Here is a 19670-nt window from a genome sequence, read left to right as displayed (position 1 = left end):
GATTATGGCGGGTAGTTCTTGCTGTGGATTGCTTAATGTAACGGGACTTGTATATATTTAGGTGGTTGTGTAATAGTTGGTACATTACATTTAAGCGCGCCAATCTCGTGCGGTTTTTATGGTTAGTAATCCAGCTTTTTAAGCAGTTCTGTGGGCGAATTTGTTCGGTTGAATTTGTTAAAAATGGCCCTAAGCGCTTTTATTTGAACTCCTTCGAGTTTGTTGGTTAGTTTGTTCTTTTTTGTGGACGGAAACCAAGCAGCGTTTGCGTATTCCAGGATGGGTCTGATAAGTGTATTATAGGCCAGTAACTTTGTGTCTGGTGCTGCTAGCTGTAATAGTCTTTATAGAAAAAGCAATATTGTTAGTGCAGATTATGTGATGTATTGTATATGAGAATACCATCGTAGATCTTGTGACAATATGACACCTAGGTATTTATGCTGCTTAACTTAAGACAGGTTAGTTGAATTAATGGCATAATTAAAGATGGATGAATTTTTTTTTCTAGTTATGGATAACAGAGCGGACTTTTTTCGTTAATGTGCATTTGCCAGTTACTGCAGCACACTGAAATTTTCTCTAAGGCTGTACTTAAGATGATGTGGTCATCATGGGAATTGATTTCTTTGTACAGAATCTAGTCGTCTGAAAACAACCTGCATCCGACATTAACAGATGAAGGCAGATAATTCACAAAAAGTAGGAATAATACCGGTGCCAAAACACTACCCCGCGATACACCAGAGGTCAGCGGTACGACTAAGGATTTCACATGATTGAGTTCTACGAATGGCGTTCTGTCTTTGAGGATGGTGGTGATCTAGTCAAGAATTTGTCCCTTGTCCAGAGTAAATTGAAGTTTCAGAATAAGTTCGTTATGCGACACCCGATCAAAAGCTTTAGACAAATCCAGCAGAATGAGATTGATTGCTTGAGGAGACATCATGGATCAATTCGATCAGTTGGGTTACCGTGGACACGTCCTGGCGGAAATAGTGTTGAAAAAGAGATAAAATGTTGTAAGGTGATTCGTTTTGTGTTTTAGGATTATGCGCTCGAGCAGTTTATCAAATGTACGAGTTAAGGAGATTTGTCTATAATTGGAAGGCTCGCTCATATTTCCGGACTTATGTATAGGGATTACTTTTGCTATATTCCAATCTTTCAGGATTGTGCGCAACGACAATGATCGATTAAAGAGCAAGCACAGGTATTTTAATATCCACTCGGCATATCTCTTTAAAACGCATTATGTATGTTATCCGGCCCGGAGCTTTCTTTTTTCCATCCAAGTTCAAAAGCAGATTAAAGACTCCCGCTTCTTAGACCACTAATGGTTTGATGCAGTTTTCCTCCCTAATTTCTACGTTAGGCTGATTTCCGTCATCAATGGGGAAAATAGACTGAAAGTAGCTATTTAATGTGTTGGTGAAATTAGCACTTTCTTCACGCGCTTCTTGGGCTGTTTTTCGGACCTTGGGATTTATATTTACCAGCATTTTGTAGGGGAGCCTTTTATGAATTTCGGCTGGATTTTTGCGAAATAAATAGACTTGGCTGCCCTTATCTTAAATTTCATATCAGTTATGCCTGCGCTCAGGCTCTGTCTGTTACAAGTATTCGTTTTTTTTTTTAGTTATTCCCTTAAGCGCTTCACTTCCGTTTGGCGTGTATAACGTCACGTGTGATCCATGGATTCGTATCTCTGGTCTTTTTTTGTTTTTGACGGAGCACTTTGCGACCCCGACATGCAACACATGCCATGCTTCTTCGTCAGTTTGGAGGGCAGATGTCACTCCCCCCATGGATGGACACAGTGTCTGTCGTAGAGAGAGAGTGCATGTGGCCACGAGAGAGTTTCAGCCGCCCCGTGGCCACCAATCTTTCTCTAAATAAACAAACTATGAACAAATAAAACGCAAGCTGCAGCTTTGAACTCGACGCTAAACAGCAGTGAAACCGAGCAGTTCTTCCACTACTTCCTGTCAAACATCTGTAACGGAAACGGTATAACCTATGACACACATTTGTGGTGCTGAATTCGTACAAGTACTGTGCTGTAGATGGCGAGGTTGAGCTGGCATAACTAGAGTCACTGGAAAAAATTTCACAGTACCGTAAAGGTCGGGATTTGACTGGCAACACTGAGCGGCCACCGCCATATACCTTCCAAGCCGACTGCGTCGCGGGAAGGCCAGCGTGTTGGAAGAGCTTGATATTCGGTGACACATCGGGTTGAGTGTTTACTGAAGTACAAATACTTTGTGCCCGGAGATAATGGTTGCTAAGAATGCAAATAAAATGTTATTTTGTGCGAAGTAATGCAGCCGGTGGTTGTTTTGCACGCCGATCGTGTTAACTGCTGGAAATGAGCTACGATTGTGGGCAGCAGCTTAGCGCTTCTATCGGGAGCTTAAGCACGCGTTTATTTTTTTTTTTTCCTTCCGCGGAGCGAGCTACGAAGGAAATATTTCGTCACTTCGAGCCGGAATGAGGCAAGCTTGTGCTTTTGGGCATGAACATCGTGGAACGCCGTCGGCTTCTATTGAATGCTTCCAAGCAGGACGAAACTAACACCTGACAGTGTCACAGGCACGTACGTTCATTGTATAATTTCCCAAGCTAAATCGGATACATTTAATTTAGTTTGTAAACGGATACCGCGCGTTCTCGACTCTGCCGGGCGACTTCGTCCGCCGTATACGCACGACACATTGCGGCTGCCGTGTGCGCACCGGTGTTTGGCCGTGATCGTAAGACGATCTGTGCACAGCAGGTGTAAAAACCAACTTCTATGACCAGTTTGCGCACTAAATCTTGTGGAAGGCCAATATGACCCATTTGCGTGATTACAGCAACGTATATGTACTTCTGTACACTGATAATGAGCGAGAGTTTGCTACATTGCGATTTATGAACGCGGCTGTCTAGTGCGTTCATGAGCGGCTACTCTTCTCAACTTATTTATGACTGTTTTCTTAGACTGCCAAGATTTGCTGCCTGTGTAAAAAAAAAAGCAGGAACGCCCGCTGGTGACGCAGCACCTTTTTTTTTTCTAAGTTGCATGGGCGATGTATAAAATTTTTGCGCTTTTAGAGCGGTTTATGTGGCATGCATAGTGACAGAGTGGAACTAAAGCTACTGGGTGTTCTGTTGTTTTGTATTTCTTGTTATGCATCAAGCACAACATTATTTGGATATGCACCGTAGCATTTCAACATAAAACATAATATGTATGCTGACTTCAGTTCATTGCACGTGCTCGGCTTACAAGCTCAAAATTTGAAGCATGTGTTGTGAATATCACCTGGCCATTGGGTTCAAGCTCGAAATGCGTATGTATAAATGAGCAAAGGATAAGTGGAAAAAAGGAAGCATCATGGACCTCGTATTGACCACGTTTTTATTTACTGTGATCATCACTATCTGCGAAAAACAAGTGCCATATGGGTCGAGTGACTCGAGGCGAGAGCGCGCTCACGTGCGCGGAGAAATCATGCGAGTACCTGGTGCACGTGAGGACGCGGAATTCTCGCGCGACAAGCGTGCCTTCGCGTGCCACGAGCACGGAATAACCGCGTGTGTTGAGCAACAAACGCATACACGTGTACCCGCGTCAAGCGTGCAAGACGCGAACGATCCCTGCAACGGACTCCTATTTTCGTAGCATCGCTAACACCGCGTGCACTTCGCTTAAATATCTTCTAAAACAGTGCCGAAAAGCACAAGCAAGGTGTACTTATACCTCGCACACGCGGGTGTTTTTTGTAGGCTTGAAGTTCTCCCGGCCGATTCTGTGTAACCACGCAGAACGACGCCCTCGGTCATTTTTCCCGGTCGGAATCGAGAAAAAAGTATTTCCAGACTCGGCTCGGTTGCTGCATTCGAAGGCGCAGCAGCCAGGCATGATTTCCTTGTAGTCAAACGCGAGCGCGACAATCGGTGCACACACACAAAAAAACGTAGGGAACCTGCGCAGCCTGCGCTCTAACTCAGCCGGCCCGACCGGCGCTTGGAAGGTTTATGGCACCCCAAAGTCACGTGGTACGGTTGGGCCAATGAACGCGTCGGCGGCGCGGGGAAAACGAATGCGGTACTCTCAATTTTTTTCCAGTGACTCTAGGCATAACCATGGTTCATCGTTCCATTTTTCTTTTCTTTTGATTCCATTATCTTTCTTGTCCCATTTATCAACTATCACAAATAAATGAAATTATGTTAGCCTTTTGTTTATTTTTCTTCATTTTCGGAAAATTGTGGAGCGCCAGAAGCAGTGAGAAACTGTGTAACAACTGTTCCGAGTGGCAAGGACAACTAGCTTGTAAATAACATGCGATTCCAGATACCGTAACAAGCTGTTTTGTTTAATTCTTCTTTTGTAGCACGCACAAAAATGCGCGAAAGAGACTTGATCTTGCGCGAATGTGTTTGCAGCAGCCATTCTTACTCACCTATTCAAAGTTTTTAAGCACGTTCGAATAGTCCTTATATACATATACAATAAATGAGCGTGTCCTATTTGTACCTTCAAAAAGAAGACTGTCTCTGCATGATCCTCCAGCCATTACTGCGATATTAATTTTTGTACAGAATATTTGCACATAGTATGTATGAAGAGTTCCTTTGACTTTGATTGTCGCTTAGAAAAGGGCGGTGACAGTCAGAAATTACAGAATGAGTAATATTAAAATCACAAACCACAACTCTTCAAATACGACGTACGTCCTAAAAGTAATATTTAAATTTTTGCATAATTTAACGTAAGTACTTAACTAACTAACCATACTTCCATAAATAGTCTGTGTAACTCGTGACAACCACTAGCAATATGTCGTTGGTCTCGTTGGTCTAAGGCGCAGCAAATTGAAGTTTGGTTCAAGTTACGTCAAACACCGGGTATAGTTTCGGATGCTCATTAGTTTTAGTACCATGTGCGCTATTTGTGTCGTGCGTATCTTAAGCGTTTCACTATATTCGTCAGTAAGTCAATACTAAATCAATTTTTGTTTCGTTTCTTTCTTTCTTTCTTTCTTTCTTTCTTTCTTTCTTTCTTTCTTTCTTTCTTTCTTTCTTTCTTTCTTTCTTTCTTTCTTTCACGCAGAAACGGACAGACCTTCGATATGTTTGGGTAAGCAAGTCAACTGTTGGTCGTAGTCGTCATCGCTGTGTTCCGGGTCAAGGGACAGGCAATCAGCCTCGATAAACGCCTCTTGCTCAGTAAGTCACATACGTGACCCGCTCGCTTCCCCTTGCCCACCGCGCATCGCCGACATAATCGCTGAATTAGGTCACAGCAGCGATGTCCTTTAAGTTATGCCATTTAGAAACCGAAGAGCAGGCAAGGTTCGCGGCTGCAAGCGACGACATTATGCCTACACAGTGTTCTCTCGTCGGCTGACCGGTATTCGTCTATCGCTAGGGTAGGCTCATAATGACGAACGCGAAATGCACACTCGTGCAACATTGGCCACTGCTGTTGATCACACTGGCAGCGCTTGATTAATTGAAAAATCTCTATTAAACGTGATGGCTATTCGACCATAACCGCGTTCGAAGTTTGTATGAATTGTACTGATCATGAGCTCTGCGTATGAAGAGAATGAAACATTGTGTGCCATGTAACATACGAGTACAACATAGCACATATATGCCAGGTGCACTGCTAAAAATTGTACTGCTCCCGCTTATGTACCTATCTATATGCCATAGCAAGGTACCTCGTAGGTCACTTTTCATTACCGTATGTGCCGAGGCATGGTTTCATAATAGGCTGGTCCACGTGCTTCTGGGCATTTGTTATGTGAGCAACGCTAAGCAGCTCATTGCGCCCTCCTTCCATATCCCATACATAACAAAGCTCGGCAGCTGATCGCACAGCAGCGTTATTTTTTATGTGTGTGTTTTGGTTATTCTGTCGTGCCTACATCCACCCAAGTAAGCTTTGCATGCAAATGTTGCAATATGCAGGTTTAGTAAACGTTATCGTGATACGAACGAACGAAACCAAGGTTGCCAAGCTCGTACTTCAAGTGAAAACGAGGTGTCATCGTGTGGACTGCATGGCTGAACTCTGACTTCCTTCCTGGAGCAACCCTTCGAGCAAGAGTTCAGTCATAATGAACCACTATAAGCAAGAAACAATATAAATAGCGAACCCCGCACGCACAAAGTCTGTCGGTACTTCGCCACATTTTCCTACGATTGGGGGGCCGCTCCCGTTCTATTTATTAGGCCTGACCAAACCTGCGACATGTGACGCAAGGCCAACTGAGCGAGCACTGTCTCCATGCTGTCACAGAGGCCAGCAATATTTATTTGTAATTTTTTTTCATTTCATTTGATTAGGCGTTCGAAAGCTAGTCATGGGCTATGAAAGACGCCGTATAGTTGGGGACCTCAGACTAATTTCGACAGCCTGGGGTCCTCGTGCACCACAAGCACGGTCCAAGAGAGTTTTTCTTTTTTTCATCTTTCCCGCATCGTAATGCTGCTGCCGCACGTGGGAATCCAACCCGCGCCCGCGTGCTCAGCAGCAGGTTCGCCACAGGCTCCGAGCGACCGCGTGCAGCGGGCAAGAAAAAGCCGGCGTCACCTGCTCCGCAGCAGAATCCCCGCATAGCGCATCGTCCCTGTTCAACGGCTCCGCAGCGCTTTCCGGGCACCTGGCAGGCGTGGCTGTGCAGGCTCTCGGCGCGGCACGGCAGCGCCAGCAGCGGGTCGTTGATCACGCAAGCGCTGCTCGTGCAGCACACGTCCGCGCTGTAGCACACTCCGCGACCGCCGGGACCGCACCGGGGACACTTGCAAGGAGGAAGGGGGGCGCGCACTTGCTTGCGCACGACGCAAAACAGAGTCATGCTGAGGAGCGTACAGTAATGCCAGTGGGAAGCACTGCACTAAGGTCTCCATCCCAGCTAGTCGGTATGAGGCAACACGCTTGAAAGCGCGCGCACGCACGCACGCACGCACACACACACGCACACACACACAAACACACACACACACACACACACACAAACACCGCAAGAAGTGTTCTACACTTCCGAAGAAAGCAAATGGGCTTGACAAAATAGCCTATCAGTTCTTACCACGTTATGCCAAGTGGCGCTCGTTTTACTCGCAAATATTTGTTTTACAATATTCCTTAATACTTGCACTGCGCCAACTGATCAGCGCACTGCTATTGTTATTCCACTGCGTAAAAGTTTGGATCGAATGTTTGTGAAGAATTAACGGCAAATACTAGCACGCGTGTTTTAGCCAAACATGTTACTGCATTTCTTGAAAAGCATGGCTGCTTCTCTTCTAATCAACATGTGACCAGAAGTAATGTATCGAATATAACACAACTTACTGAAACTATCAACTGTCATAGATGTTACAAGGGCAAATAGATGTAGCATGTATTGATGGTGCTAAGGCCTTTGATAAGCTAGTTCATGAACAGTGTATTACGAAACTTCGTGGAGCTGAACTTAGGCGGAGTATGCTGAACTGGACTGGAAGCCTACTTGAGGTATCGTAGGCAATTTCTTAATGTTGAGGACAACGTATACCGCTTGGCTGCATGCATTTTCGGGAGTGTCGCAGATGTCTTTTCAAGGACCGTTACTGTTCCTCATCAACATTAATGACATCCCAAGGATTACAGAGTGCCTTGTAAAATTATAGCTTTTCGTTGATGATTATTTTACTTACTCACCAACAGCTGATAGGTACGACCAACTAAAGATTACCCTTTTCCTCGAAGCTTTACATTTGTGGTGCTAAAATCGGAGAAAGGAAATTAATTACTCTTATTCCCCCTTTAGCCAAATAACTTGAACGAAAACGTAATGCCACTTACATATAACATCGGAAATCCTGGCTTGGTAGCCGTTAGAAGCTTTACGTACCCGGCCATCACAATAACACCCAATTTAGAGCAATATTCTCACATTGACAATAAATGTTTCGAGATATCGCAGTTTTTCTTTATGAGGAAGTAATTACAATGTTCAAGGAGAGATGTAAAACTTATTGCTCGCAGGACGCTCACAGGGCCGGTAGTTGAGTGCACCTGCGCGATTGGGAGACAGGACAAAGATGCATTAATAAAAAAGTACTTATAAAGGCAGAAATACTCCTTTAATGCATGGAGAAATTTATGAAAACGCTCACACAAGTAGATCTGCAGAGCGGTGGGAACGAACGAATCACGACAGCGTCATACAGCCTTATTTTGCTTTCGTTACTGGCTTTTTCCTGAGGTTGTAAAGGTATGAAATGAGCTGCCACCTGGGGGGGGGGGAGGGGGGGGGGCTGTCATGAATGCAAGTTATGCAAGCAAATTTCTGTTGTTGCTTGACGAAGCATTTAGATAGGGTGTGGGCCTGAGCGTTCGACGTAATTCTGGCGAATGCGAGTTGTTGAGTTTCCTCGTGAGTTCTACATTGTATTTATTTCGTAAATATGGTCTTAGATACGCTTGTGTGCGTAGTGCTAGATATTTTTCTTGTGCTGCTCAAAATGACGCTCAAGAAAGCGTTGACACTATTTTCTAAATAAAAATAGATATCTCTTTCCACTAAGCCTATTTTTTAGCTAAAATTTGTCAGGCTGGGCTGCGACGAGAAAAAAAAAGGGGGGGGGGGGGAAGCGCAGATATGCCTCGAAGAGTACACAGGGGTATATTGTGATTGTTCCTGAGTGTGGGCATTAACATGATCTTGTCCCTCGTCTCGCTCTCCTTAGATGGAAATTAAGGTTACAGACACACCGCGAGTTTTTTTTTTTTTTCTTTTCACAAACCAAATAACGTCGAATACCGAAGGTAGATAAGTACTTCATCCTTCAGCTCGCATAACAACAGGCGCTACAAAGAAATATTAGAGCCTCTGTATTCCTCTCGATCGTTTGGAACATACGAACAAAATATTTTATCTTAGAATATATGTCTGCAAACTGAGGACAGCATCATAGAGTAAAGCAGAGTAAATTAGAGCCTCTCGCGCTAGTCGCAGGCACTTATTCTGAAAATTCGACAAGGATCGGGTAGCACAAATAGTATGAGACGTTATAGTATGATTACCTGAAAAAGAAGTGCAATACAAGTTCAATACAGGCGCTGTTTTGATCCAACATCTGCCACGTCTATTGTAGCCATTTCCTTCCTTCCTTGGTTTGTTTGTTTGTTTATTAATCGGCAGGTGAACTGAATATCGAACACGGCAAGTTTGTGTCGTGTGTGCCATGTGCGTGCATGCGCCGGCTTTCCTTTCCTTTACAAGGTATGCGTCACTGTTTCGTTCTGACGCTGAGGAGTGCTTATACATACATTCATACGCATAAAATCACATGCGCCACGTGTTGAAGTGTCCAGAAATAATTTTTAAAAAACTTATTGCCAAGTAAATGCGCGAGGAGTGGTTTAAGCTATAGGAATTGGTAAATAGGTGAACGACAGAGTACACGACAAACTTGGAACACCTAAACAAACTTCTTGTTAAGCAGGTCAGTGTCTGGCTAAATGTTTGGTCTTCGCATTCACTCTCGGGAAATGCGAAGGCACAGCCGTAAAGAAAAGACACATTTGTGTCGTCTGCATCTCTCTCTCTCTCTCTCTCGCTTTTCAGCAGCGAACGAGATGCGCTATACGTCGAGAGAGATCCACGTCCAGTATACTTGCCATGAAGTGTCAGCGACTTTATGTGCCTCTGGCTTGCAGCGACCCGAGCACGAGCCAATGTGACGTCACGAAAACGCTTATATATTCACTAATTTTCACTCTGCCTTGGGAGAATGCATGGCCGCTTGCTCACCAGCATACTGACTTCAGCAACGTATACTGTAAGCAGAATGTGATAAGCAGCGGAGAGGAAACCTGCGCTCGCCTCCTCGGGAGATCACTGCCGTTAGCAGTTCCGCTTAGGAGTCTTAAAAGTGTACACCACGGCGAGATAAGAGGCGTGCACGTATTCGACAACGGGGCGTCCCGATCTACTCTGGGAAACCTCTTTTTTTAGGGCACGTCAGGTTTCAGCTGAAGATCTCGGCGGCCGTCTGAGCCTGCGCGTCTTTTTTACCCGCAGGAGCAACGCACTCGCCACACGCGCCGAACTTTGCTTGGGAATCAATGAGTGCCGGATAAGAGCGGCGGCTATTTTCGGGCACCGTCCGGCCTTGGATGAAAGCCACGTCGTCCTCCCTCGGCGGTGTTGCCGCGCGTGCCCGGGTGCTGATTGTGCCGGCGTATTCCCAGCCGGTTGGGTGACACGCGGGCCTTGCCAGCGTTCCCATCAGCGTTGCAAATGCGAGTCCTTCCTGAGCTGAAGTATTCGCGAATTCTGTGCCGCGCCATTTCGTCCTTTTGCGTGATTATTCTGTGAAGCGTCCACGCGTAGCGAAGAATATTTGGCTAGGCTGTCAAGTAGCGCGACGCAGTGCTGCTCTTTTGAACATTGTAATGCCAGATGTGCAGCAAGTATTAGTTGCACCAGCTTTGCCTTGGAGCTGTAGAGGGCACGGCATTCTCATTTTCTTTTCATTACGCTTAAGCGCAGCTATGATACAGTCAATTTACTTTTGTTGTCTATACTGGCCAAGAGAGCGTCGTTCTATGCAGACATGAGCATAGCGTAAGAAAAGGAATGAGGAATGAAAAATGAAAGCCACAGTTTCGCCCGAAAGGTGAAGCATCGCTTGCGACAAGAAATTGGTAGAGAGCCATACGAAGTAACGATAGTACAGTTTCATCGGTCATATAAACCTGCGGCTGCATTTCGATGGGGGCGAAATGCGAAAACACCCGTGTACTTAGATTTAGGTGCATGTTAAAGAACCCCAGGTGGTCGAAATTTCCGGAGTCCTCCACTACGGCGTGCCTCATAATCAGAAAGTGGTTTTGGCACGTAAAACCCCATAATTTTTCATATAAACCTGTAAACATTCGCTTAATAATTAAATTAACAAGCATGGTGTCCCGCGCGCATAAGAAAACATGCGCACATCACACTCGATGACCGCAGGCACTCGCTGACGAAACGCTGGTATGAGTAAGAGCGGAAGCAGCAGCGAGCGAACTGACTTTCGTGCTGTGTATCCCTTCAACGCAAACTGAGGGGGCGAGAACACAGCAGACGCAAAGCTACGAGCTGTCGGCCCACCTAGACTCTTCCTCCAAAGCAGATCGCTTTCAAGAGAAAGCCCGCGCGACCGCGCGTGCCCGCGCCATACGCAGTTGCTGTCGCAGTACAATGCCCCACCCCTACCTCCCCTCCCCCCGGTACCTTGCGCGCGAAGGAAGGCGGCGCGCTTCCACCCCGCTTTCTTCCCTTGCTCGCGGGAGATGGAGCCGCGACCCTCGGCTTACCCTCCCACGCTTTCACTCGCACATACAGCACACGGCGACGGTGTTATCGCCCTCGGACTTTATGCAGAACATCACGGCGACGGTAAAAATGAGCTCGGAGTGACCATATAATTGCTATCGCAATAAAGACAATGCAAAAGAAACTGCGTATGGAGGTGGTCGGTGAGTTAATCCTTAAGCCTGTTGAGTATTCGATCATGAGCCAATCACAGAAAAACAACGCGGACAAGACATGTCCAGAAAAAAGTTTCCAGAACACGTCCGTCAAGAAAAAATAAAATCAGGGCAGTTTCACTCAAAGTACGAAATAATGACAGCAATAGGTAACGGAACTATGATAGAATCGCCACTTGGAATTTGTTCTTTGTTCTTTTCTTTCGTTTCACTTCCTACCTCGAGAAGCGCAGTATATTTATTTATTTATTTATTTATTTATTTATTTATTTATCACCCATATTGGCAACATATACGTCACCGCAATCTCCACAACCGTTGTTGGATTAATGAAAAACTCAAATGAAGCGGAAGGTAATCCTTCGAGCAATTTAAGCGGTACGCTAGCACACGCGGAGCAGACATTGCGCTAATAATGATGATGATGAAGCTCGCCATTACAAAAAGTAGCGCAGATTCCACTACAAGAGATATGACTCGAGTGGTATTACGAGAATAAAAATACAAATAAAGATGCAAAAGAATCTGAGCATAATTAAGATGAAGTAATACTAATGTGTAATAAAGTAGTCAGTGTTGCAAAAAGATGAAGACATCTAAACAATTTTATAAAGAATTAAGGAAGAGCGTAGGAATGGGGTAAAGAGTGTCTCACAAATTTGGTACCAAATATTTCAAGTACGTCTTTTCTGACATTTCATTTTTATAACTGTATGATGTAGACATAAGTCATTGAGGTATGTTAGAGAATAATTAAAATAAGAAAACATTAACACGTAGCATTTTTGTTTGATATTTTAAATATTGAGGTTTGGTTTATTTCACCACATCGGTACATCGCAACAGGACAGAATGTACCTAAATCGTGAGGATAACGGGAAAAAAGCTGCATTTTAACAGCTTGACAAGACCCGCCATCCCCTGGTTACAAAGGCAGCAACGAAAACAGGTGTTACCGAACAATTCAAAGCAATAGCCTTATTAAGCTATAAATTTCACTCAATTTTCACATCGCAAAGTACGAAAAAGCATTCGAGATACCACAGTCAGGATTCTTTCATAATACACGTAAACTTTCCTCTCTTTGTTCATCTGTTTCGCCGAGGTAATCACAGAAAGCTCGGCAAACGTTCCTATGACTAGCCTAGCACAGAGCCGCTATCCTGTACGTGTTCTAAAAGTCAACGTTCGGTTACGCCTCACGCGATTGTCCAGGTCGCGCCGATATCGCGGCCTAGATCAATCAAGGCCAATAACGTGAGGCAAAACCGAACGCCAACTTTTCGAACGCGTATGCGCAGAGAGTAGTCCAACGGTACTAGATAAACTCCTCGAAAGATTGTGAAGCAGAATCTACAAGTGTCGTTTTCGTTAAGTGAAAAGTCGCCGCCAGGATAGGAAAAAAGCTATCGATAGATTCTAGCTCACTGTAGATGTTGAATAGAAGAGGTATACCGCCAGACTAGATCTATGCAAGTGGTGAAGTACGACAGCGCAAACTTGTTAATGAAACTTCGAGCGGTCGGGTAGGACGCCATCGCCGCACTTACACGAATGATTGAGACGTAAGAAATCTATCCATTTTGCTAGCGACAGACATTTTCTGTCACCGGCCAAAGAAAAATGTCTCTGTCTAAACCGCAGTGATATCAGCAATATAGCCCGAAGCAGAGAGACCAGCGCGCCTTTCAAAGAAGTGCGTGTCCCGCCGTGGTTGCTCAGTGGCTATGGTGTTGGGCTGCTGAGCACCAGGTCGCGAGATCGAATCCCGGCCACGGCGGCCGCATTCCGATGGGGGCTAAATGCGAAAACACCCGTGTACTTAGATTTAGGGGCGCGTTAAAGAACCCCAGGGGGTCAAAATTTCCGGAGTCCCCCACTACGGCATGCCTCATAATCAGAAAGTGGTTTTGGCACGTAAAACCCCATAATTTAAATTTAAAGAAGTGCGTGCCAGGTGAATCGAGCAGTCCGTTAGGATGAATTCTTCGGTGGCTTGGTACCCATAGTAAATGAACCAAGTGTAATTAAAGCGGAGCTATTGAATAAAATGTGTTAGTAGGGGCCGAAATTGTGGACGTGGCATGTGCGCTGCATACACATGCACAAGAATAAACCGTACCAGAATGCCGATTGCTGACACTACGTGGTATTCCTACGGTTCATGTCCCCTTAGTTGCAGCGTGTTCTATATATGTGAGCGCGCCAATTGAGTTTTTCATTGTATGTCATACCCACGGAACTTATAAGCGACTCAACCGGCGTAATGGCTCTCTGACCATATGCTAGAGACATATGTGCAGGCACGCAACGGTGCTCAGTGGTCGGGTTTCATTAATTTCTTTCTCTATAGATTCACTCCGTCTTTCTTCTACTTTGTTCTTTGATGCCTAAAATTAATGCTGCCGCAAGGCCGGACGATGAAAATTCAATCGGTTACTTTTCCAGGTTTTTGTTGTTGTCGTTGTTTGACGGCACATGTCTCGAACTGGCAATGGTGTTACCCTCAGAATTCCTTTCAAGTGGATGCGCCTCGCGAAGAACTCACAGGCTACTAGTCGCAAAGTGCAACATGTACCGTGAAGTAATTAGTTAAAATTTGATTCAGCATTTTTTTATGCGAAAGCATTACACGGCCAATTGAGCGAAAAAACCGGCGTCTGTAGCAGCGAAACCACACCTAAATTCCCACTGGCTGCGACGCCACACCACGAGCCCGTCTCCACGGAGCAGAGCAGGCGAAACGGTGTTGCGTGAGGGGAGAGGGCGTCGCCGCGACGGCACGTCACCAGCGCACCTCGACGGAGCAGATACGGCGACGCGGGGCGAGACGGGTTGTCGTCGGCGAGAAAGTCACGTGACGCGCGCGTGCGGGCGCCGCCGTCTCGCTCTCGGAAGCCGGTGCGCGGTTCCGCATCTGTCTCTCTCACCCCCACTGGGAGCTGCTGCGCGCGCCTGCCGGACTTGGTGGCCGCTGCTGCTTCCTCGGTCTCGCGTCGCGCAGGACGTCGGTGGCATGCGGCGTCCTTGATTTCTCAGCAATAATGTCCAAATGATTCCGGTCTACAACCAGCATGCTAACGTAGAAACTGTACAAAAAAATAATAACCCGCACTAATTTTAACGCAAAACTCGAAAACATTACTCGCAGGGCTATACTCAAAGGACCCCTCAGCGGTGGGCAATTGGACATGAGTGCTTTCGCATTCGCAGCTTTAAAAAAGTGCTTAGGTGTCCTCGTATTTTTTAATTAGTCTATTTGGCATTCAAATTATGCTTTAGGTTTAGCCACTCCCATTGTCCCCCTACCTTCTTTATTTCCTTTTTGCGCTAAGTGGCCTTATGGTGCGAAATTGATCAGTATGAACAGCCTGGCCCAGCAACACGTAGAACGAGGCCTAAATATTGATTTACGGGAAAGTTGAATTTAGAAAATGGTACAAAGGAAATTAGATTTTGAAGGTCATCTCAAATGCCCCGCTGCTGTCACGTCGGGCAGGTAGGTGCTTGGACGTTGTCCAAGTGAACGATGGAAACAAAGAAATTAGCTGCTCTACACAAAACAAACAAAATTAAGAATGATACACCAAGATTATCGGAATCAAAGAAATTTAAATAGTAAAATGTTATAGAGTCGTGAACAAAAAAAAACAGTATAATCATTTGCCCGAATTGCGAATAACAGGTTCTGGAAAGCTATCATTTTAACTAAATAAATATAGCCTACGTAGACAAGGACAGTCTGAGGGTACTAAAGTATGTCCATATACCTAGTTCGAATTCCACAACATGCATTAGTATGTCATGCAGAAAAGAAGTTGCGTACATCGCAAAGAAGGAAAGGTTACAACTGATCTAATCCAACTAGCCTTTACGTACAATCACACAATTATATAATTACCTTTCAAAATTATAATAAAAATGTTTCATTTCTTACTTCAAAGTTAAAAGTTCTTAAAAGCCGGACTCTTCCTTCTAAGTAAACAGCCTTATAACCGATGGGTTCTTGTCCCTTCCCCGAAGTGGGTGAACGCAAATATTGGACCATGGCCTATGCAAGAATGCATAGGCCATGGTCCAAGATCTTCTCTTCCGAGAGCACCCTATTATCTAGCAGGTTGAGTTTAGCTTGAGTGCGTCGTTTAGTGTCAAAGGATGGGCAGTGACACAGAAGCTGCTCTAGAGTCTCATCGTACCCGCACAAGTTGCACGACGCACTGTTGACCATCCCTATTAGGAATGAATAGGCATTGGCAAATGCGACGCCCAACCAAACGCGACACAGTAAAGTTGCTTCGCGACGGGAGAGTCCAGGTGGCAGACGAAGTCTTAAGTCCGAAAGAGTGCAGGTGTAAGTTGGTGAAACGCAGTGAATTCCATCGTTGAACTGTGATGTAGCGAGCAAGTGATTGAGGTTGCCGCGCAGCATCAGTTCTTGAAAGTGGCATAGGAACCCGCTGATGCTTTTGATGAGCCGAATGCGCTGCTTCATCTGCGCTGTCATTGCCGACAGTTCCGCAATGGTTCGGCAACCATTGAAATACGATGTCGTGCCCTTTCTCGAATGCGTGATGATGAGCGTGTCTTATTACGTGCACTAGCTGCTCCTGTAACCCATAACGTAAGACAAACGGCAGAGTTTGTAGGGATGCTTCAGAGTCGCAGAAAATGGCCCAACAATAAGGTGGCTGTTGGAGCACGTACTTGAGTGCAGCTTGAAGAGCCACAAGTTCTGCTGCTGTAGACGTGGTACTGTACGAATATTTAAATTGCAAAAATACTGCGTCCGATGGACCAACTACTGCTCCAGTAGAGCTGTTGGAATTGGTGGAACCGCCCATGTAAATGCGTATGCGGTCAAAATAAGACTAATTGAGAAGCAGAGACAACTGCTTCAGGGCTAATGGTGACAAGTCTGCCTTAGCAAACCGAGGAATTTAGTGGCACATGTGAATTTACCGGAGACACCATAATGCCGATGTTGGGCGTTTAGCAGGCTTGAAGTCAGATGGTATTGAGTCATGGTGTCTCGTCACAATATTCCAGAATATAGCCTGTAGCCTATGATGTTTTTACACGGGTTGGGAGCTCTTATTTCCTAACTAAGTCTTCTGGCTACAGTGATCCCCTGAGAAATGATTTCGCACTGTACGTATAGCAGACCCTGACAACATTTAACAGCTGAACTCTCTCGAGTGAAGCTAGCTTAGCAGGACTGGCATTGTTTGGGATATCATTGGCCTTAGTGAGGTTAGATGAGCTGGTGAGGCCTATACAGTGCTGAGAAATGGCCACGTCCTCTGCTATAGAGGCCTTCCTGATGAAATGCAGTATGGAGTGGGATTCCTGATGTATAAGGACATAACGGGCAACATTGACTAATTCTACAACATTAATGAGAGGATAGCACTAGTCGCAATAAAACTTATTAAGGGATATAGATTAAAGGTAGTACAAGCCTACGCTCCAACCTCCAGTCATGATGATGATAAAGTAGATCAGTTTTATGAAGATGTTGAATTAGCGATGAGAAAAGTGCAAACTCAGTATACTGTAGTAATGGGCGACTTCAATGCAAAGGGGGCGAAAAGCAGGCTGGTGAACAAGCAATTGGTAACTACAGCGTGGATTCTAGGAACACTCGAGGAGAGATGTTCGTAGAATTCGCGGAAAAGAATAAGCTGCGAATAATAAACACCTTCTTCAGAAAGTGTAGGAAAAAAAAAAGTGGACCTGGAGAAGCCCTTATGGTGAAACAAGAAATGAAATTGATTTCATACCTTCTGCCTATACCAGCATAGTGCGGGTTGTAGAAGTGTTAGGTAGGGTAAAGTGCAGTGATCATAGGTTAGTGAGGTCTAGGATTCACCTCGATTTGAAGAGCGAAAGAGTAAAATTGGTCAAGGAGAAACAGGCCAACCTAGATGCAGTGAAGGTAAAACCAGACCAATTCAGGCTGGTACTTGCAAACAAATATGCAGCCTTAGAACAGAGAGATGAACATGACATAGAGGTAATGAATGAAACCGTAACTAGGCTGGCTTCAGAAGCAGCAACTGAATTGGGGGGTAAGGCCCCAAGGCAACCAGTAGGTAAGCTCTCACAAGTAACGAAGGACCTAATAAAGTAACGACAAAGAATGAAAGTGTCCAACTCAAGAGATCTGATGAATTCACGGAACTGTCATAACTGATCAACAAGGAGAAAATAAGGGATATTCGAAATTAAAGCGTGAGAAAGACTGAGGGAGCAGTAAAAATGGACGCAGCATGAAAACAGTGAGAAGTAAACTTGCCATAGGACAAACCAAGATGTATGCACTCAAAGATAAGCAAGGTAATGTCATCAGCAATCTCGAAGATATAGTAAAAGCAGCGAAACAATTCTATGCTGACCTGTGTTACGACATTCCAACCGGTGCCACCAGTGTTACGAACTTGCACCCGGTGCCACCAGTGTTACGGCTTTGTGGTCCCGTAGCGCTCGTCACCCGTTTCGTGACAGAGCGTTGGTAGCGAAGACTCCGAGCCTGGCGTCGATGAGAATAACAAAAGGGACTTTATACATTATATACAGGTTATCATACAGGACATGAACGGATCGGCACTGGGGCCGAGAGCTCACACAAACGCGACTGTTCTCGCACGACGGCGTCCGGCGAAAACGCGTGACACATCTCACCCCAGTCGGGAGCGACCCTCTCTCCAGGTGGGGTCGGCGGATCCTGTTTTCGAGCGGCGTGTTGCTGCTTTTATAATCCCCGAGGCCCATTGTCACTCCAACGGCCCAATACAAAGTCAGCACACGACGGTCGTCCGAGGGGTCCAACCAGCGACCGCGCTGGCCACTCGGTTCAAAGTTCGCGCGCGCGGTGACCTCCAGGCAAGGGAGGTGCGGCGCCGGGCCGTCGGGCACACGCGGACACGTCAAAACACGCTGCTCCGCCGAGGCTTCTCCCGCACGAAGGCGCAGCATCTTGACTTGTGAAGGGAGAATTATGGCGCTCGCAGGATAGATTCTGCATCTTGCAGATTCGGGATCCGGGCTTGTGGTAATGGCACAACAGCATCCCCGCCCTCAGATAAGGCGCCGGGAAGACGAGCTGCCTCCACGTGGCTCGGATGCCAGGCGCGCACGTTCGTCAGGCTCGTCCAAGTTCACGTCCAGTGTCGGGACGCCAGGTAACCTCACGTGCCCAGGTCCGACTCGCCAGGACAGGAGCTCTGCTCACCACGTCGTCGCCAAGGCACCTTGACCAGCTCCGCTCGGGTCGTTCCTAAGACCTTGCTTCTCGCCACTGGTCCCGCTTGGTCGTTCTGCAGCTTGCAAAATCGACCGGCAAAAGGCAACACCCAACACGAACAAGTGCCCTCTGTCTCCCGTCAAACACCAGACAAGGCCATAATTCAAATCAACCTAACTAAATTGTTTTCCCCCCTTTTTTTTTCTCCCGCTGCAACAAGAGGCAGGTGTACGATCTAGCACACAAGGCTTAAACAATCAGTTTTCAAATCATCAACACAACAAAATAGAAACAATTATTAATCAGCAATAATAATTACAAATAGAATGGTCCCCTTGAAATCGCTCTGGACCGAAAACATACTTCTGAGGAAGCAAATGAGGTCATTCATTTTTCCCGGCGATATTTTCGCGGAATCCGAAGCTGCTTATATTTGCGACCCTGCTTATCCGTGTAGCGGCGGTACAATAAGCCAGATTCCTTGCCAAACGAAACCCCCTTTTCTTTCACTCCCCGTTTGACGCTCTTCCTCAGATCGGCTAGTGAACAATCTTGCTGTTGTTCGCGAATCCGAGTTTCCCTTTCAACTGCAGCCTGCTCCTGCCAGCTGGCGGAAACCGGAGCGAGTGCGGAGCCCGCGTCGCCTAATTGCGGCGTCGAGTCTATATCGCGGCTAGCACTGCACGCGTCACTCCCACTCACTTCCAGGACCCGCTCGTCTAGGCCAGCCTCCGAGCTCTGCCTCTCCCGTGACTGCTCGCCACTCAAGTTACCGTGATCGGTCCGTGTGCCGCACCGCCTTTCGCTTCCCGACGCTAAGTCAAGTTCCCTCGACAGCGGGCGCGCTTTGGATCGCGTGGGGGCCATGTACGCCACGTCGGCAAAGAATGATTTGCCCTG

At 46.1% G+C, this 19670-nt stretch overlaps 1 protein-coding gene across 2 annotated transcripts in view; it reads right to left on the bottom strand.

Moving 5' to 3' along the window:
- Nucleotides 1-19670, bottom strand: part of LOC135900181 (oxytocin-neurophysin 1-like) — a 77120-nt gene that overhangs the window by 11380 nt on the left and 46070 nt on the right. For both annotated transcript variants that reach the window (XM_065429628.1, XM_065429632.1), the window contains exon 3: nucleotides 6596-6803. In XM_065429628.1, the coding sequence (XP_065285700.1) occupies nucleotides 6596-6803 (208 nt within the window). The remainder of the gene's footprint in view (nucleotides 1-6595; nucleotides 6804-19670) is intronic.

The sequence above is a fragment of the Dermacentor albipictus genome, chromosome 1 (genome assembly GCF_038994185.2).
Source record: "Dermacentor albipictus isolate Rhodes 1998 colony chromosome 1, USDA_Dalb.pri_finalv2, whole genome shotgun sequence".
NCBI classification, from domain to species: Eukaryota; Metazoa; Arthropoda; class Arachnida; order Ixodida; family Ixodidae; genus Dermacentor; species Dermacentor albipictus.
The sequence above is the reverse complement of the archived record's forward strand: the minus strand, read 5'-3'. Positions and strand labels throughout refer to the sequence as shown.